This window comes from Lepidochelys kempii, chromosome 11 (assembly GCF_965140285.1).
Source record: "Lepidochelys kempii isolate rLepKem1 chromosome 11, rLepKem1.hap1, whole genome shotgun sequence".
NCBI classification, from domain to species: domain Eukaryota; kingdom Metazoa; phylum Chordata; order Testudines; family Cheloniidae; genus Lepidochelys; species Lepidochelys kempii.
In genome coordinates this window covers 78,207,800-78,228,145 of record NC_136390.1, presented here as the reverse complement: position 1 = coordinate 78,228,145, position 20,346 = coordinate 78,207,800, and the positions used below count along the sequence as shown (strand labels likewise).

General features: G+C 52.4%; 1 protein-coding gene across 10 annotated transcripts in view; it reads left to right on the top strand.

The window, feature by feature from the left end:
* COL18A1 (collagen type XVIII alpha 1 chain) overlaps positions 1-20,346 on the top strand; it is a 239,078-nt gene that overhangs the window by 204,697 nt on the left and 14,035 nt on the right. For all 10 annotated transcript variants that reach the window (XM_073306919.2, XM_073306918.2, XM_073306917.2 and 7 more), the window contains 13 exons: positions 772-816; positions 7,617-7,679; positions 8,716-8,751; positions 9,322-9,411; positions 10,725-10,754; positions 10,889-10,915; positions 11,770-11,832; positions 13,354-13,428; positions 14,209-14,244; positions 16,946-16,999; positions 18,040-18,102; positions 19,008-19,073; positions 20,095-20,137. In XM_073306919.2, the coding sequence (XP_073163020.2) occupies positions 772-816; positions 7,617-7,679; positions 8,716-8,751; positions 9,322-9,411; positions 10,725-10,754; positions 10,889-10,915; positions 11,770-11,832; positions 13,354-13,428; positions 14,209-14,244; positions 16,946-16,999; positions 18,040-18,102; positions 19,008-19,073; positions 20,095-20,137 (691 nt within the window). The remainder of the gene's footprint in view (positions 1-771; positions 817-7,616; positions 7,680-8,715; positions 8,752-9,321; positions 9,412-10,724; positions 10,755-10,888; positions 10,916-11,769; positions 11,833-13,353; positions 13,429-14,208; positions 14,245-16,945; positions 17,000-18,039; positions 18,103-19,007; positions 19,074-20,094; positions 20,138-20,346) is intronic.

Genomic DNA, 20,346 nt, shown 5'->3' with positions numbered 1-20,346 from the left:
CTGGCGTGTGTTACAGACGACCCTGTCCCCTTCTCTAATAGGCATTGACCAGATCACGTGGGAACGCAGAAGTCAGCGGAGAGCCCAGCAGGAGTTAGGATATTATGCCGTTGTCTCAAAAAATCTGAGCAGTAGCCTTTCAGCATGGTCGATCTGACCAGCACATGTCCAGTCCGTTCTGAGCGCTGACCGATTCATAGTACATATTACACAGGGTATCGCTGTGCTGCCCCACAACCAGTCTGCAATGGAGACGCATGGGGAGGAATCCTGGCCCTGCTGAATCAAAGGGAGTTTTGCCATTGAATTCCCTGGAGCCAGGATGTCCCCCCAGGACTTTTCCGTGATATTCATTAATCCTTTGCCTCCAAGCAGAATTGTTTATGCTGAGACGGCACCTCTTCCAGCGAGGAGCTGTTTTTGTGCAGGGACAAACTCCACCCCGTCCCCAGAAGTGCTCTGAAAGCCTGGGCAGAGGTTCCCAGAGGCACAAAGGGCAGGTAGGGGCCTGGCTCCTGCTGAGCCATTGGAAATTAGCCATCTGACTGCCCTTTGTGCCTTGAGAAATCATTGCCTCGGAAGGAAGGATAGTGTTGGTGAGCCATAGCATGGATAAAGGGAGCTTGGCTGTCAGCCCCTTGGCCCCCTCACATGCCTGATCCATGGGGTGGTCTGTGCAACCTCTGAAACGTGCATTTCCAGCACACGTTTCCCATGCTACATGCAGGAGAGCTCCTCCTCCTTACTGATTGACTGTTCTTTACCTTCCAGGGGGACACTGGCAGCCCTGGGCTGCCTGGCTTGCCAGGACAAAAGGTAGGATCACTTCATAGAGCTGCAGAAAATCTTGCACCCTGTCTTATGAGTTCTAGCTGGAGGGATGGTGGCTCCACTCCTGCCCCGCCCAGTCCATGAGGAGACCAGGAGCCAATGCAAGCGTTGGGCAGTACCGTGTTTTAGTGTCCAGACCGTGGGGGTGGGGATGGTTTTTTTGTGTGGATTCTGAATGTCAAGACCCTGAGTTCAGAGAACGTGCCTGCTGACCCCTTGTCACTGTTGGGCATTTTGAAAAGTGAGCCCTTGATAGCATGCCCCTCCTGACTGACAAGCCAGGTGACACATGAAACCACTTCTGTTGGATTTCAGTGATTTGTAATGAAAACTTCAGAGGAATACCTTGCTATGGAGCAGGGTTAGCGCTGAGGTACATATGTGATGTCTGCATTAGCAGCATACCTTGCTGGTACGTCTCTCGCCCTCCCCCGCCCCGAACTGAGACGTGATGGTGTACGTAAACGTAGAGAGAGGAGACAGGCTGCTGCATCTGGAAACGGTGACACTGATGCTGCCTTACTTTCTGGCAGCTGGGCGTGCCCGCTCTGCCCGGAGCTGGGCGTGCTGCAGAGCGCTGCGATTCTGCTGTTCGGGAGCACCCGCGTTGGCCCCTGCTGATCCATAGATCTCAGTGTTACTCGAGGCCACAGGCTCAGTTTGGTGGCGAAGGTGCTCGGCCAGGTTTATTGTTAGCAAAGCATGGTCCTAGCGCCCTGTCCAATGGGTCACAGGGACACTAACACATGTCTGCCCGAGACTATCTCTTGAGAATGCGGGATGTTCTTGTACCGTGCTCTCTGGTCAGGAAGGTGCATGCTTGGCGAGCTAATACCTGGTGTGTTACTGTTCTGCTTAGACCAGACTTTCTTTGGTTCATATTGTTAACCATGCCTAGGGCTTCAGCAAGGCCTAACACGGAAAGGGTTATAGGACCTGCGACCCATGGAATCCGTGCCAGATAGCGTCTTAGAGCGGTTCACAAAGGATGAGGATGTCTTGCACCATGTTCCAGGAATAGGATACATACATTGAAACCACCTTCACAAGGTATAGCTGCAGCCATGGTGACACAGAATCACTGGACTGGAAGGGCCCGTGAGAGGTCGTCTAGTCCAGTCCCCTGGACTCGTGGCAGGACTAAGCGTTATCTAGACCATCCCTGACAGGTGTTTGTCTAACCTGCTCTTATCAATCTCCGATGATGGAGATTCCACAACCTCCCTAGGCAATTTATTCCAGTGTTTAACCACCATGACAATTAGGAAGTTTTCCTATTGGCCAGCCTAAACCGCCCTTGCTGCAATTTAAGCCCATTGCTTCTTGTCCTATCCTCAGAGGTTAAGAAGAACAATTCTTCTCCCTCCTCCTTGTAACAACCTTGTATGTACTTGAAAATGTTATCATGTCCCCACTCAGTCTTCTCTTTTTCCAGACGAAACAAACCCCATTTTTTCAATCTTCCCTCATGGGTCATGTTTTCTAGACCTTTAATCATTTTTGTTGCTCTTCTCTGGACTTTCTCCAGTTTGTCCACATCTTTCCTGAAATGTGGCGCCCAGAACTGGACACTCCAGTCCAATACTCCAGTTGAGGCCTAATCAGCACGGAGTAGAACCGAAGAATTACTTCTCATGTCTTGCTTACAACAATCCTGCTAATACATCCTAGAATGATGTTCACTTTTTCTGCAACAGTTGTTACACTGTTAACTCATATTTAAGTTGTGGTCCACTATCACCCCCAGATCCCTTTCCGCGGGTACTCCTTCCTTTTTGTATGTGTGCAACTGATTGTTCCTTCTTAAATGGAGTACTTTGCATTTGTCCTTACTAAATTTCATCCTATTTACTTCAGGCCATTTCTCCAGTTTGTCCAGATCATTTTGAATTGTAATCTTATCCTCCAAAGCACTTGCAACCCCTCCCAGCTTAGTATCATCCGCAAACTTTATATGTGTACTCTCTATGCCATTATCTAAATCATTGATGAAGATATTAAATTGATCCATGTGGGAGCCCACTCATTATGCCCTTCCAGGATGACTGTGACCCACTGATAACTACTCTCTGGGAACGGTTTTCCAGCCAGTTATGCACCCACCTTATAGTAGCTCCATCCAGGTTGCATTTCCCTAGTTTGTTTATGAGAAGGTCATGCCAGACAGTATCAAAAGCTTTACTAAAGTCAAGATATACCATGTCTACAGCTTCCTCCCCCATCCACAAGGCTTGTTAGCCCGTCAAAGAAAGCTGTCAGGTTAGTTTGACACAATTTGTTCTTGACAAATTCATGCTGACTGTTACTTATCACCTTATTATCTTCTAGATGTTTGCAAATTGATTGATTAATTATTTGTTCCATTATCTTTCTGGATACAGAAATTAAGCTGACCGGTCTGTAATTCCCTGGGTTGTCCTTATTTCCATTTTTATAGATGGGCACTAGATTTGTGCTTTTCCAGTCTTCTGGAATCTCTCCCATCTTCCATGACTTTTTTCAAAGATAATCGCTAATGGCTCCGATATCTCCTCAGTGAGCTCCTTGAGTATTCTAGGATGTATTTCATCAGGCCCTGTTGTCTTGAAGACAACTAATTTATCTAAGTAATTTTTAACTTGTTCTTTTCCTATTTTAGCCTCTAGCCTACCTCATTTTCACTATGTTAGATGTCCAGTCACCACCATCCTTCTTGTGAAAACCGAAACAAAGAAGTCATTAAGCACCTTTGCCATTTCCACATTTTCTGTTCTTATTTCCCCTGCGCATGCCCCCCTACCCCCCGGCAATTGAGTAACGGGCCTACCCTGTCTTTGGTCTTCCTCTTGCTTCTAATGTATTTGTAGAATGTTTTCTTGTTACCCTTTGTGTCTCTAGCTAGTTTGATCTCATTTTGTGCCTTGGCCTTTCTAATTTTGTTCCTACATACTTGTGGTGTTCGTTTATATTCATCCTTTATAATTTGACCTAATTTCCACTTTTTGTAGGATTCTTTTTTGATTTTTAGATTATTGAAGATCTCCTGGTAAAGCCAGGGTGGTCTCTTGCCATACAGCCTACCTTTCCTACGCAGTAGGCTAGTTTGCTCTTGTTCCCTAGTAAAGTCTCTTTGAGAAACTGCCAACTGTCTTCAATTGTTTTTCCCCTTAGACTTACTTCCCATGGGATCTTACCTACCAACTCCCTGAGTTTGCTAAAGTCTGCCTTCTTGAAATCCACTGTCTTTATTTTGCTGTTCTCCTTCCTACCATTCCTTAGAATCATGAATTCTATCATTTCACCCAAGCTGCCTTCCACTTTCAAATTCTCAACCAGTTCCTCCCTATTTGTCAAAATCAAATCTAGAACAGCCTCTCCCCTTGTAGCTTTCTCCACCTTCTGAAATAAAAAAATGGTCTCCTATACATTCCAAGAACTTGTTGGATAATCTGGGCCCTGCTGTGTTATTTTCCCAACAGATGTCTAAGTACCTGAAGTCCCTCATCACCACCAAGTCTTGGGCTTTGGCTGATTGTGTTAGTTGTTTAAAAAAAGCCTCACCCACCTCTTTTTCCTGTATAACACCAGGTAACTGACTGCAGATGGGAGCTGGTGCTCGGGTAGGCTGCAGTCTCTCTGAGGGGAGAGAGTTGGAGGCTGGCAAACCCAGAGAGCGGGGAAGCCAGATAGGTAGGAAGAAGCCCAGAGAAACAGCAGCAAGGCATAGGACTGTACCCGGACTATGGCTGCTTGTTACAGGGTTCCTGGACTAGAACCCAGTGTAGAGGGTGGGCCTGGGTTCCCCAACCAGTCACTGGGGAGTGGCTAGGATATGGGAGACACCAGCCAGACAGTGGGTCTGAAAAGACTTTGAATTCCCCGGCAGGGGAGGACCTTAGTGACTTGGCCAGAGGCCAAGCCACGAAGAGAAGACTGCTGATCCTGGAGTGAGCAGGGCCACGGAGTGAGACAAGGTGGGGGAAGACACCACTGGAGGGAGAGCGCAAGACTGGCGGAGCTAATTCCCAGGACAGCCAGCAGGAGACGCCACAAACAATGAGTGAACGCATGCTTACACGTGCTGTTCACCAAATGCCAGAATTTGAATGTAGCTGGCCCAGGTGGTTGTATGGCACAATGTCAAGGGTAGTGGAGACACTGGCAGTGACCAAAAAAAGCATGTATGGGTTGGTATTGGACACTAGCCTTATCTATTCAAAAGTGATAGGCCTACAAGCAAGTTCATGAGAGGTTGACATCAAGAATATTTTATCATAGGAGTTGCTCCTCTACCAAGCCTCAGGAAGCAGCTGCAGACTGAGGTGTCAACTAGACATACTTCACAAGAAATCACCTGCTCGGTCACTGGCTGTTCTGCAGTTCTTTGGATAGTTCACTGGCCAGCAGGTGGTATCATCAAGGACTTTATGACCAGTTTCAAAGTCCGCCTTGAGCACAAGCTAGCGGCAGGTAATGTGTGTCTTGTCTTTGGCAGGTTCCAAGAATTCAGCACAGAGAGGGTCGTAAGATCTAGCAGAGCTACAGAAACAAACGGAAGTGCATCTGTTGAATATAAGCACACAGCTACCTCCTGCAACAAGGTGGTACGCACCTCTTGTGAGCACCCCCTGCCTGGGTGTGCATCTGCACCTCCCTCAGTCTGTGGTGACCTCTGTTGCTGGTTTCTCAGGCGGTTTCAGTGACTCAGCCCTCCAGCCAAGTCTCTCACACAGTCTGTGGCCTTTCAACAAAACAAAACCCCTTTAATTAATCACTGTGCTGCTAGGTTCCCTGACCCACTCCCCCACTCCAGCACCTTCACAAATGCTTCACCCTTACTGTAGGGCCAAAGTCCTTTTCTCAGTCCCAGCAGCCAGTGAGGACCTCTCTCTTACTCCCCTGGTCCCTGCCAACATCTGATCTGTCTGTGGTGCTGCTCCTTTAGCCAGCCTGGAACACAGGTCTCACTCCTCCAACTCCAGGCAGCAACTGTCTGACTCTCACTCTACAGTGCCTTCTAAATGGGTCTGCAACCCTCTGATTTGCTGCTCCCTGCACAGTCTCTCTAGGCCGCTTGGAGGGCTTCTTTGCTGCTCTTTTTCTATGGCGGGTGTGATAGAACCCTGTGGCTTATGCTCAAATAAATTTGTTAGTGTCTAAGGTGCCACAAGTTCTCCTTTTCTTTCAGCACACTCTGTCACACCTCCACAGAAAATTGTCTTGATGGTTACTGAAAATAAGACGCAGTTGATTGATAAGATTTGTATAGAACTCATTCAAGACAAGAAGTTTAACGACTCATACTAAAGCACAAGCTAATCGTCACAGGCAGAGATGGCAGCCCGATTGAAATAAACCAGGGAGGTGTGGTGATCAACCGAGAAGATATGGCCATCTCTTATGAGGAGGCCGACAGCATCCTTGTACAACAAATGGTGATGGTCACGAAAGAGGAACTGGTGGGAATATCCGTGTTATCAGACGACACTGACGTATTTGTCTCGCTCTTGCACCGTTACTGCAAACAGGGTGCAATATCTTTAGTGAGCATGGAACCCCCTCAATCCAAGGGAGAGCTGGACTAGACATCCATGCTACTGCTAATTAGGAACAGGCTCACCTTGTACCAGGGCTGTTAGCTCCCCATGCACTCAGGCTGTGATACAGTAGCTAACTAGTATGGCCTTGGCAAAGGCACTGTGTTGAAGATTCTGTGTGCTAGATGCTCCCTCTCTCTGCGGGGTGACATCAGTGCAGCAGAGCCTGGTGTCATCGAACAGGCAACCAAATTCATGGCTGCCTGCTGCAGGCACTCAAATTGTGCCACCACGTCGGACACAGGGCAGAAATCGGGCAGCAAGAATTGGCAAAGGTACCACCAGAGCTCAGCTCCTTACCCTCAGTAACCGAAGCATGTAAAGAAAATGGAAAATGAGCACCTCTCCATGCGTGTGTGGGTAAAAGTGTTTGGAATCCATTAGGGATGGATCCGCCCTGACAAGTCTCTCCTTCCAAAAACCGTAGCAGACAGTGCCATGCTTGCTCTCCGGATATTTTGAAGTTAAACAAGCGCTCTTGTGAGAGTGATGCACTTTGTAAATCTATGAGATGCGTATGCAACCGCGCCAAACTGCCATGGAGCAAGTTCTGTGCAAGGCAGGGAGGTCTGGTGTGTAGCAATGACCTGAAAAAATCAGCTTTAGCTTTGGGAGATGACAAGCAATGACATCGTGGGGCACTCAGCTGTGGTCTGAATGAGAGAGATCACTAATCATTTAGAATGATTCCAATGTTAAGAATTTGTTTCAAAATATTCTTCTTTTTGAATATATTTATAATGCGCTGAATATTTTTCACATTAAAAGAGTGGTCGGTATATCTAATGAAAATCAAGGGCTGCCCCGACTCCCCTCCTCCTGTACGCCTGTGATTCAAATACATAGGTACTGATGGCTGTAGCAAGTGTTAAATACATGCATTTCGTAGATTAGAACTTAATTTTGTATGCAGCAGATCACACGCACTCTTACTGGTTCTGGGTGGACGGGGTGGTGAGATGGAATGACAGGTGGATATTTCAAAATGCTCAACAGTGTCATCACGCAGATTTGTAAAGTGTGTGGTTTTGTGACACCAAATCCACCCAAAACCCTTGTGTGGTCGCTTAGGGGGTCTGCCTAGAGCTGGGTGGGGCCCTGTGGCAGCCAGACTCTGGACTGTTGGAATGCGAGTCACACCCCCAAAGACCAAGGCTCTCAGTGCCAAAAGCAAAGTCTCAATGTGCTATGGTTGTCTGTGTGTTCCAGGGGGACCACGGGGCTCCAGGTGTGGATGGGCGCCCAGGGCTGGAAGGTTTCCCAGGACCTCAGGTGAGTGTTGGGATTCCAGCTCCCTGACCCACCCTAACTGCTCTTTGTGGACTCTGGAGTCTCTGTTATTCTCAGAGCCCCTGCCCAGGTGTTTGCAGTGGGGCGATTTCAGCACGCGCTGGTTGCGGATGCAGGGCCTGGATTGTTCTCACTGCTATGTACCGTTCAAGTGACACATACCGATGTTCTGCTCCCCAGCGGCAAATGTCAGGTGTCCCTTGCCCTGTCACTGAAGTCCTCGCTGCAGACCGATGAAATGCATCTGAGTCGCTCTCTGTCGGCTGAGCAGACCTGCCTGGGCTGTTCACAGCCCGTCACTGGCCATCGCTTCCCACCCCTGCCCGGTTCCCATCTCTTCCATGCGCTGTCCCTGCCCACACCCCCAGCACTCCAGAAGGTCCCATTCTGCTCTGTGTTTGGCCAGGTTTCCGATTCCTTTTGGTGCCCTGCCCTGCCCCAGGTGCAGAGACTGCACTGGTGTATAAACTCCATTAGCAGATAGATCCTGGGGCGCATCTGCTGTTCTCCTGGGGACAGGACGGGCCATGCCAAGAGGCATGGGCGTTCTCATCAGCAGAGCTGCAACTCCCGCTAGCCCCAAGGAGGACTGTTTCACCCCATTTGGTTACCTCGTTGGGCTCAGCTCCTCCGTTCCCGGCTCATTCGTGCGGCTCGCCTGTGTGATGGCGCCGTTCCCGCCAGGGCTGTCCCTCGCCGCACGGTCGCTAATGGGGACAGCCTGGTAGCCACAGGAGACGTCCCGGGACATTTGAGCCTGTTCTGTCTCTTTGCTCTCTCTGGACCAGCTCCCCTGCTGTTCCCGTGACGGCGGAGGCAGGGCTAGTTTGTTTCTAAAGTGAGCGCTAGACCCTCGTAGGTACCAGAGCCTGACCCTTCTGCCAGGCTGGCACTTTGCCACTTGATGCCTGGAGTGTGGATTCAGAGGCCACCCTAGCAATGTGAAGATTGTGTGTTGTGTTGTGTCTCTCTCCTGGGCCCGGAGGTGAGCAGCTCTCACCCCCGCTTCTCGTTGCAGGGACCCAAAGGTGACAAGGGCATCCAGGGGGCTAAGGTGAGTACTGTGCTGGGTGCTGGGGCACGCTGCTGTTCTCTGGGGAGCACACGGCGCGATCTCCCCCAGCCCCTTGAGCTCTGCTCTGGTTCGGGGGTGGCGTCTGTGTGCGTATTTTGGTCCCTTGTTGATTCTGAACAGTGTCTCATCCCTGCTTGGCTGGCTCCCTTCCCTCCATGCCGGCCCACCCAGCTTCTGGCCCACCAGCCTCTGGGCTGCTCTGATCGCGAAGCTCTGTCTCCACCCCCAGCTGCTCAGGGCGGCGGGGGGAGGCTAGGATTGGGAACCCAGCCTCATCGGGCTGGAAGGGGTGCAGTTTGGGATCGGGGGCCTGGCGAGGTGGGGGGCGCCGTCTGGGTTCATGGGCCTAGCACCATGGGGGCAAGGTGGGGGAGGCACAGTCTGGGCTCGGGGGCCCAGTGAGGCGTGTGGTCTGGGCTCGGGGGCCTGCGCCAACGGTTGTAAGGGGGGGCAGGCTTGGGGGGAGGGCCCTGCAGTTGCGAGAGGGGGCCGTGTGGGCTGAGGTTGGGTGCAGTAGGAAGGAAGCCTGCACTGAATTGTCTTTCTCAGGGTGAACGAGGCCAAGATGGAGTGGGCTCCCCAGGCCCCCCTGGGCTCCCTGGACCCCCGGGGCAGGTCATCTATGCGTCGGGTGAAGAGGTAAGGACGCGTCTCCCCTGCGGCCTGCACCTCTGTCTCTGGGTCCCCTCTGCCCAGGCTGTTCCCTCTCTGCCCACTCTCTGGCAGCAGTCACAACCGGCCGCTGTGTGCCAGTTCCCTCAGGCTTAGCACCCGGCTGAGCGGCACCTTGTGCCTGCCGGGCACTGGTGAGTTACTATGGGCTGGTGCTGACCCCCAGCTGGGGCCCCAGCATCCCACGGCTCATGCAGCTTGGAGCCGGGCTGCGTTTGAGCACACGTCAGCAGGTGTGTCACTGTTGGCGGGACTGCTCCGGGCTGTGGAGCTGCTCCCTGGGGAGAGGCACCTGTTTAACTCGGAGTAAAAGCCCCGAAACTGAGAGCGCTCCCACATGCTGATACCCTTGTGAGTTCAGAGAGGCAACGCGTGGGCCAGCCCTGCAAGTGGCAATGCCCTGCTGCACCTCGTGCCTGGGCAGGGCTCCAGGCAGGGGCCGGTTGCTGCCTGTCCTCCTCCAGTTGCAGGATCGAGACCCGTGCGAGTGGAGGCCGTTGCCATTTTGCATACTCAGCTGTGTGAACGTTAGCACTGTTCAGAGGGCCAGGTGGGAGGGCAGGGAGCTCCAGCAGGGGCTGGCAGAGGAAAGAAGAGAGGGGAGGGTTTAGGCAAAGGGAAGTCAGAGCTGGCTGGAGCTGAAACGCAGACAAATGGGAGCTAGACCAGGCCAGTGCTATAACTAAAAGTACACCGCAGGAAATCCAGCCCAGCCCAGCGCCACCCATGTGCACCCTGAACACGACGACAGGACGCGCGTGTGAGTGATTAAAGACATGGGCTAGAACAAACTGATGGGACGGTTAAACAGAAGCTAAACTGAGTAAATGGGCAGAGGTCTGTCTTAGGCTATGTTCCTAACGGCTCAGACAGCTTGCTTGGTTATCTCTAACTGTTTTAAATGGTGAGATCTTCAGCACAGGGCCTGTGGCTCCAGGCCCTGACACAATGGCTGCGTGCAGCAGAGAGGATAAAAGCATGTCAGTGGGAGAGGGAATAAGTGGCACTAAGTGGAAAGGACCAAACCCATAGAACCCATCGGCATGGCCTTCCGAGTTCAGCGGGGGCATTTCACGCTGGGAGAGGGCACATCGCCCTTAGCAAACAGAGCAGTGGACCTGAGCCAAAGCCGGCTGAAGTTAATGCAAAGTCTCCTATTGACCCCAGGGGGCTTTGGGTCAGCCCCTCCCTTGGCGGAAAGTCAGTTCTGGGCATCGCTGAGGTAGACAGGAGGAAGATAGCGGGGGTCCGTGGTCTAATATGTATCTTTTCCTTTTCAGAAAGCATTAGCTGGTTTACCAGGCCCTGAGGTACGTAGTCCTGAGCATCCCCCTGCCATTTGCCCCGCCAGCAGCCCCAGCAGTCCCCTTTGTGCACCAACGGTTTTACACTTCTCCCAGTGTCTGAGGAGAGAGAGTTTACAGGTGTCTGTTTCTTTCCTCAGGGCAGACAAGGCCAAGCTGGCTTCCCGGTGAGTAGCTTTATGTTTTTACTGACGGAGCCCTGAGAATGGGAAAGTTACCTGGGCCCCATGCTGAGGAGCCCATGTCCCCGGTGGGAGCCCGAACCATCCCCCCAGATCCAGACACCCACCAATCCGGGGTGTTCACAGCCTGGACCTGGAGCTAAATGTTGAGTTTCTCTCTGAGCCAGATCCCCAGCTGATGTAAATCCCCCGTGTAGCCCCACTGGAGTCAAAGCTGGCATACACTAGCTGGCCTCTTCCCTGTTCCTAACATGGCACCCACGAGACACCGACTCTGTCAGATGGTGGGTCGGGGCGTTTGTGGAGCCTGCTTGTGACTGGGCCAGAGCTGAGGTTCATTTCGATTCCCGTCACTTTCAAGAGCTTTAAGGGTTTACACGGCTGAGTAACGTTGTCTGTGGAGACGCGCTCGCGACACAGGCTGTGCGAGACATGCTGGGGCCACACGGTACATTTGCCTGCAGTAATACATTGCAGGCGTTTGTTTGGGTGTTTTTGGCCAAATACATTAAGTGCAAACTCCTGCCTGCCAAAGCAACCAGGCTGCTTGCGAAGCAAGCTGCGAACATCTTCTGTGGGCCTGAGCTTTCTAACCCCTGGGAAGGCGTCTCCCTGCCTGCCCCACCTTGGAAGAAGTCATAGGTGCTGGAACTAGGGGTAATGGCTTGAAGTGGACTCCATCATATCCAGGGTTTACAGTTTGGTTCAATGGCTCTCAGCACCCCCACTGTACAGATTGTTCCAGCCCCCCTGGGGGAAGCCCACAGTACTGGAAGTAAAGGAGTGTCCTGCATCACTACACTGTCTTCATGGCTGTTCCTCCCTGCTTCCGTTTGCAGGGCCCAGTGGGATCTAAAGGAGACTCAGGAGAGCCAGGTTTCCCAGGCTCTCCAGGACCAAAGGTAGGCTGGCCTGCTTGTCTCTGTCCCTAGTGCTCACTGGGTGATTTTGATTTGTGGCAATGTGATGTTCCTTGTGTCTACAAGTTCCTGCTCTCTGACTCCCAGCCCCACCGATGGGTACTCGCCGGCTCCCAGTTCATAGTGGAAGGGACCAGACACAATCCTGTCACAGCACTGGCCTTGGACTCCTTGGGGCATGGAAATTCATATTGGGTCAGGTACCTGAGCTACCATGCTGGCGGCCGTCACTCTGTGAGGCGTCACCAGATCCCAGGAGAGTAATAGGAGAGCAGCTGTGCTCTTTCCAGCAGCAGGGTCCCAGTGAACCCAGCGGAATGACAGAAATGCCGGGTGTAAAATCACCTACTGGCTTATCCCATCCCTCCATCCCCACTGCTGCTGCAGGACTGCTCCCTGCTGCCTTTCGTTGAGTCTTGTTCTGAATGTCTCCAGTCATGGGGTTTCCATGATGCCGCGAGGAGCCCCAGCTTGGCTCAGGGAGCTCTTGCTGTGCTAGAGCTCTTGCATCTGTCCCCTGATGCTCACAATGGAGCTGAGCAAACTGAGCTGTGCAGTGCTGGGATGCAGAGACGGGAATCTTGCGTAGGAGGAGAGAGGTTATTTTACCCCTGTATTTACCCCTGCCACCGCTGCTTCCATCCTGTGTCCAGGTCTGGTGCCCACAGTTCAGGAAGGATGATGATGAATTGGAGAGGGGTCAGAGAAGAGCCACGAGAATGATTAAAAGATTAGTGATAGACTCACAGAGCTCAACCTCTTTAATTTAGAGAAGGTTAAGGGGTGACTTGATTACCTGGGTGACAAAACATGGGGAACAAATATTTAATAATCTAGCCAAGAAAGGTCTAACAGGATCCAATGGCTGGAAGTTGAGGCTAGACAAATTGAAACGGGAAATGAGGTGTACATTTTTAACCATTAGGACAATGAACCATTGGAACAGCTTACCAACGGTCATGGATTCTCCATCACTGACACTTCTTAAATCCAGATGGGATGTTTGTCTATAAACTCTGCTCTAGGGATTATTGTGGCGCAGGTCTCTGGCCTGTGCTGTGCAGGAGCTCAGACTGGATGATGACCGTGGTCTCTTCTGACCTAAGAATCTATGAGTAATTTGTGCCATTATTTTTCGTTAGCCCCAGTCTTTAGCAATGACACTTTACTACGGTAAACTGTGGTCTCCCACACTGGGAGCCCAGAGAGAAGCAAAGGAAAGGGACAAAAGTCCCCCTCCGTTTGTCAGCCATACCTCTCTCAGGTCACAGTCTGCTCTTGGGCCGGGCAGCAGAGCACCGCCCCACCCAGGGTGAGTTCACCGCTGGAGCGTAGCCCTCTGTGACGCTCATGGGCTTGTATTTAACTGTTAGAGAAACTCTGAGAGCAGCTCTCCTTTGCCACCTGGGCAGCCGCAGAGAGCCGTGGGAAGGCAGCTGTTGTTTGGGCAGGGGCTGGGTTGTCTCTCTTCTGACTCCTGCTTGTTTTATCTCCTGCTGGAAGGGTGAGAAAGGAGAGCCTGGAGCGATCATCAGCCCAGATGGGACGGGCATCTCGGCCGGCACGAAAGGAGACAAGGTCACGCACGGACTCGGGCTCTCCCCTGGCCTGCTTTGGGTGCTCACCCAGCGTTGGGCGCTCCAGGGCAGGGTGGAGCGCCACGCCCTGGGAAGTCAGGGGTGGCCAGCCCCAGGGCAGGGGCTAGTTTCACATGAAGGTTTCTCTGCCTCTGGGGGGCAGTGGCTACACTGAGCAGCCGGGGGATGCAGTGAGGACTCACACCCAGTCCCCATGCCAGCCTGGGGAATTGGGGCTGCAGCTGGCCATGACTCACTGCACCATAACCGCCAACAACCACTGGCCTACGGTGCTCTGTCCCTGCACCCATCTCCTTCAGCTCAACCCCCCCCCACCTCCTTCCGATGCTTAGCCAGGGCACTGAGCCGTCCCTGCCCTTTGGCCCCCCCAACAGCTGCCAGGGCCGATCCTGCCGAGGGAGGTCAGCTCACTGCAGGAGCGAGGAGAGTTTGAGGCTGGCTCATGGTTAAAGAGGTTGCAGGGCAGTCGGGCGTGTTGTCGACAACGCGGACGCAATTCCCCAAATGTCCCAGGGCCCCTGTATCCGTCGGCGGTGCGTGAGCACTGTCAGCAGCTGTGCTCAGGGTGGGCGGTGCTGGGGGCTACAGGGTAGGCACAGCCTGCTGCATCCTCCTTCCCACTGCTCAGGGGGGGCCGCAGCACCCCTAGATGGGGAGGTGACATCAGCATGGGGGTGATGGAGAAATAGCCCCAGGAAGAGGCTGTGGGTGGCCACATGTGCATCATAATGCTAATTCTTTTCCTGTTCTTTGCACACAGGGTGAGCAGGGGCTCGTGGGACCCATGGGCCCAGCGGTAAGTTAGCACCTACATCTTTCTAGCATTCTGTCAGTAAGGGATGGCTTTTCACGCTCGTCGTGTGCCAGGTGCTCACTACAACTGGGGGTCACGCAAACAGATTGTGTGTTCAGGGGATGGTCTTCATACTCGGGAGCAGCCTCCTTTTGTCTTGCTCAGAACTGGTTTGAGACGTACTGAAGTTGGATCTGCGACAGAAACACCAGCCCAAGTGGGTGGTGCTCAGAGTGAGTGCTCATTAGCAAGCCCCACACGGGGCCGTCGGCCAGAGGAATCAAGGGTTTGGCAAACCCCAGAGCTTGCTCTGGAGCCCTTCTGACTCTATAGCCAGGGTCAAATTGCTAGGAGCAAGCGTGTGGCCTCCAACCTGGGTGTCTGTGAATCGGTGCTGAGCAATGCCCACAACTCATGTGCACTATCTGAGCTGCAGGACAGGCCCAGCCGTTAAGGACAGGGGAGCTAGAGGTGGCTAGAGGCAAAAAGGCCTCCTTTTAAAATGTGGAAGTCAGATCCTAGTGAGGAAAATAGAAAAGAGCATAAACTCTGTACGTCCGGTGTAAAAGGATAATATGGCAGACCAAGAAAGAATTTGAAGAGCAACTAGCTAAGAACACAAAAACTAACAACAACAAAATTTTAAGTACATCAGAAACCGGAGGCCTGCCAGATAGGCAGTGGGGCCACTAGGTGATGGAGAGACTAAAGGAGCGCTCAAGGAAGACAAAGCTCTTTGGAGAAACGAAATAAATTATTTGCATACATTTTCACCCTACAGGATGTGAGGGAGATTCCCACACCCGAGCCATTCCTTTTTGGTGACACATCTGGGGAACTGTCCCAGATTGAGGTGTCATTAGAGGAAGTTTTGGAACAAATTGATAAACTGAACTGTAATAAGTCACCAGGACCAGATGGGATTCACCCAAGAGTCCTGAAGGAACTCAAATGTGAAATTGCAGGACTACTACCTGCAATGATAGGTAGTCTGTAACCTATCATTTAAATCAGCTTCTGTACCAAATGACTGGAGGATAGCTAATGTGAATCCAATTTTTAAAACGGGCTCCAGAGCTGATCGCAGCAATTACAGGTCGGTAAGCCTGACTTCAGTACCGGGCAAATTGGTTGAAACTATAGTAGAGAACAAGATTGTCAGACACATGGATGAACATAATTTGTTGAGGAAGAGTCAACATGGTGTTTGTAAAAGGAAATCATGCCTCACCCATCTACTAGAATTCTTTGAGGGGGTCAACAAGCATGTGGACAAGGGTGATCCAGGGGATGTAGTGTACTTAGATTTTCAGAAAGCCTTTGACAAGGTCCCTCACCAAAAGCTCTTAAGCAAAGTAAGCAGTCATGGGATAAGAGGGAAGGTCCTCTCATGGATTGGTAACTGGTTAAAAGATAGGAACCAAACGGTAGGAATAAATGGTCAGTTTTCAGAATGGAGAGAGATAAGTAGCTGTGTCCCCCAGGGGTCTGTTCTGGGACCAGTCCTATTCAACATATTCCTAAATGATCTGGAAAAAGGGGTAAACAGTGAGGTGGCAAAATTGGCAAACGATACACAACTACTCAGATAGTTAAGTCCAAAGCAGACTGCAAAGAGTTACAAAGGCATCTCACAAAACTGGGTGACAAAATGGCAGATGAAATTCAATGTTGATAAGTGCAAAGTAATGCACATAGGAAAAAATAATCCCAACTCTACATATAAAATGATGGGGTCTAAATTAGCTGCTACCACTCAAGAAAGAGATCTTGGAGTCATTGTGGGTAGTTCTCTGAGAACATCCACTCAATGTGCAGCAGCAGTCAACAAAAGATAACATTGTTAGGAACCATAAGAAAAATGATGGATAATAAAACAGAAAATGTCGTAATGCCACTGTATAAATCCATGGTACACCCACATCTGGAATATTGTGTGCAGTTCTGGTTCCCCATCTCAAAGAAGATACCCAAATGAGAAGAGGTGCAGAGAAAGGTGACAGACATGACTAAGGGTATGGAACAGCTTCCATATGAGGAGAAGTTAAAAAGACAGGGACTGTTCAGCAATGACTAAAGAGCAGGATGTGACAGAGGTCTGTAAAATCATGAATGATGCAGACAAAGTGCTTAGGGATGTGCTGTTTACTCCTTCACATAACACAAGAACCAGGAGTCACCCAATGAAATTAATAGGCAGCAAGTTTAAAACAAAAGGCAGTAATTCTTCACACAACGCACAGTCAACCAGTGGAACTCACTGCAAGGGGATGTTGTAACGGCTAAAGTATAACTGGGTTCACAAAAGAACTAGATCGGTTCATGGAGGATGGGTCTGTCAATGGTTATTAGTTAAGATGGTCAGAGACACGACCCCACACTCTCGGTATCCCTAAACCTCCGACTGCCAGAAGCACCTGGCTCTGGCCATGGTTGGAAGACAGATTATTGGGCTGAATGTACCGTCGGTGTGACCCAGTATGGCTGTTCTGATGGACTCAGGAATGCACAGAGCCAAGAGGTGCATGCTGAGGACAAAGGAATGAAGCATGGCCAGGCTTTTCCACTCCAGTGTCCTTTGTCCTTCGTAGCTAGTAGTTCAGCACAGAGCCAGCTGCACCTCTTATCCCCCTGTTTCTGCCCCTGTCTTTCCTGCATGGGTGTGCAGTCTGAGTGTGTGTTCCTTTCCTGCTCTCCCCTTTAGGGCCGGCATGGACAACCTGGACAGAAGGGGGAAATCGGCTTTCCTGGCAGACCGGTAAGAACTTCTCTTAACTTGTCTCTGGTTTGTTCCCTGGGTGAGCTGGGTCTGGTGCTCCTTTCACTAGCCAGCACTGCCCCCCTTGCCTCCCTGGCTGAAAGAAGTGGAGATTACCCCCATGCTGAGGCTAATGAGGAATACTGGCAATGCTGCACAGCTTGGCTCACTTGGAGAGCTCTTGCTGTGGTCGTGTTTTCACCAGATGCTCACAAGCAAGCTGAGCAATTGCTATCCTGGGACGCATAAACAGGGGACTCTTGAGTGGGAGTAGAGAGGATATTTTGCCTCTGTATTTGGCACTGGTGCAAACAGTGCTGGAATCCTGTGTCTGGTTCTGGTGCCCACCATTCAGGAAGGATGTTGATAAATTGGAGAGGTTCAGAGAAGAGCCGCGAGAATGATTAAAGGATTCGAAAACCTGCCTCATAGCGATAGACTCGTGGAGCTCAATCTATGTAGCTTACCTAAGAGAAGGTGACCGGGTATCTTGATCACAGTCTGTAAGTGCCTACATGGGAAACAAATGTTTAATGACTGGCTCTTTAGTCTAGCAGAGAAAAGCTCTGACACGCTCCAATGGCTGGAAGTTGAAGCCAGATAAATTCAGACTGGAAATAAGGTGTACGTTTATAACAGTGACAGTAATTAACCACTGGAACGATTTCCCAAGGGTCACGGTGGATTCTCCAGCACAGGCCATTTTTAAACCAACATCGGCTGCTTTTCTGCCAGCTCTGCGCTGGGAATTACTGTGGGGCAGGTCTCTGGACTGTGCTGTATGGGAGCTCAGACTGGATGGTCAGAGCACTGGTCAGGAGAAGTACGTGAACTGGTAGAGTTTGGGGGCTCGCAAACGTCTCCGATTTGTTGGGGGCATTTTCCCTTCTGATTTAGCGAGAGGAGTGCAGCCTAAGAAGGCCCTCCTCGGGCGCCGTGTGTGGTGTGGTGCCCTCAGCTGGAGTCAGCCCAGCTGTGGGAGTGAGCAGTGTCTCCGCAATTACTCCATTCTGAACCTTGGACTCGATGTTTGTCTGCAGGGCCGTCCCAGCATGAACGGACTGAAGGGCGAGAAGGGAGACCCCGGAGGGCTCGGCTTGCAGGTGAGTGCCCTGGGGGACGATGGCATGCCGGAGGTGCTGCAGCTGCAGTTGGCTTTGGCAATGGCCTGCCGCATTGCCCTGGCGCTGTGCAGAGGGCAACCACCCCAGCATGGGGAAGAGGCACCACACAGCTTTAATGAGTGAGAGGGGAGGGCTGGGCTGGGGGGTGGACAGAGGACAGGGATGCTGGCAAGAGCAGCCCAGGGTGGAAAACGTTTTCAGGTCCCCCAACTGCCACAGCACCCAAAAAACCCCCAGCCAGCCAATCAGAGAGGAGGTGATGGATTGTGGTGTGGTGACGACCCCTGGATGCCGGGGGTCAGGGCACCCGCCCTGTCCTTAGAGCTGGCGCCGGGGAGAGGGCCGGAGGGCTGGGCTGGGGGTGCCCACGTTGTCGGCATGGAGCTTGGTTTGCTTTGTGAAAGGGAACGGGCATGTGGGCCAGGGGCAGCCGTCCCCACATGTCCCAGCCTAGCTACTGCTGTGCAGGCTCCAGGAGCGGAGGGCCCTGAGGGAAACAGCCATCAGTCACGGGCGCTCTGCTGCTGTCCCCCCCTCACCGACACGCTACTGGGTGCTGCGTGGCATGTGCCAGCAGGGAGCCAGTCCTGTGCAGAGAGGGCAGGGGGAAGGGGACCGTGATGGATGCCAATGGCTGACTGAAACCCTCGCCCCCCTTTCGCTGCCACCACCACCCGCTCTGGCCAGGCCTTCCGCGTCTCCGTTTGGGCATTCAGGGGCGGAGGTGTCCAGGTGCTTTTGGAGACGTGGGTGTCTGCGTCCAGCTGTATTGGGCAGAGACCCACAGTGGGGGTCTTGGTTAGTCTGCGGAGGAGTAAGACCCTCAGGCTGACTGCATCAGTCCAGCCTCTTGGAACCCAATGAACTCTTTCCTCTCTCTGCAGGGTCCTCCGGGTCTCCCCGGGCCCCCAGGTGCCCCTGGCAGTGTAGTGTCCATCTACGACAATAACGTGAGTAACAGTCCTGGCACATCATCACACCATGCTCTGGGGTCGGGGTCACACGATGGCCAGGGCCATGAAAGGTGTTCCCGCTGTTTACTGCCCCCTGTGTGCTTGGCGGCAGGCACACCGAGGGGCACAAAGGGGTGCTTTCACTAGGCGGCCACGTCCAGGAGCACAACTGAGGAGGGGGCTAACAGGCCGTGTGCTCGGGAGCTGTTGAAGGACGACAGCCTGAGCACATGCTGCATGCTGTACCCACTGGGTTAGCTAGCCTGCCTGATAGCTAGCTTGTCTCGCGGCATCGTCCAGCCAGAGGAGGAGCCTCTTTCCCAGAGCACTGTGCAGAAGGTGCCATGTCCAGCTCCGCAGAGCAGTGAGCCGCGTCTCCAGGGGCCCAGGGCCCCCTGTTTATTTCTCTGCCTTTCTCAGCAACTTCAGGGTAAATCCACCTAGAAACCGGGACCAGCCAAGCACCCCCTGGGCCTGCCCAGTAACGGGGTGGTGGGAGCATGGAGCCTGCCATCCCCTGTAGCGGCCGAGCAAAGCCTTTCCCAGGGCTGGGCAGTGGCCGTTCGTGGCAGCCTGTCATTGGTTTAGCCTCGCAGGCACTGTGCAGTCCTAAACCCAGAGTAAGCAAACACCCAACCCTGCTCTGAAAGCCGAGAGTGAAATCTAGGCCCAGATTCTGCCCCCTGCACACTGGGCAGCCCCACAGCCCAGTGACTTCACCAGGCCTGCGCGCAGCATGTGGGACTGGGCAGGCGGCAGGATCTTGGACTCCCAGCGATCATGGCGCTCACTAACGAGGTGGATGGTTTATGTCGCAGCACGTCTGCGCTGGGAAACGCAGAGGAACCAGTGAGCTCTGCTTGCTGGCAGGGGGAGTCCCAGCAAGAGGGGAGGTTCTGTGCACATGCTTGGCACATGGTCTAACGTAGCATCATTGGGGAGACCTTGGCTGTAGCACGTGGCAGAATGCCTGGCAAGTGTGCTTTGTTTTAAAGTGATGCTGTTTCTATCTTTTCAGGCATTTAGTGAGTCGGGCCTTCCCGGCCCTCCAGGATTGCCTGGTAAGGATGATGGTAGCGCTGGGGCTTTCTGCAGCAAAGGGGGAAGGAAATCAGAGCTTTTCCCATGAACCTTTTGTAATGGTGCCTCCCTGAACGGCTTTGGAGATCTTAGCATGGCCGTGAGGAAGGGTGGGGTTTTAGAAAGCCCCAAGCAGGAGATGTACAAACCGGGGGCTTGTTTGTAATGCCTGGTTACCCTTGTCCTGGAT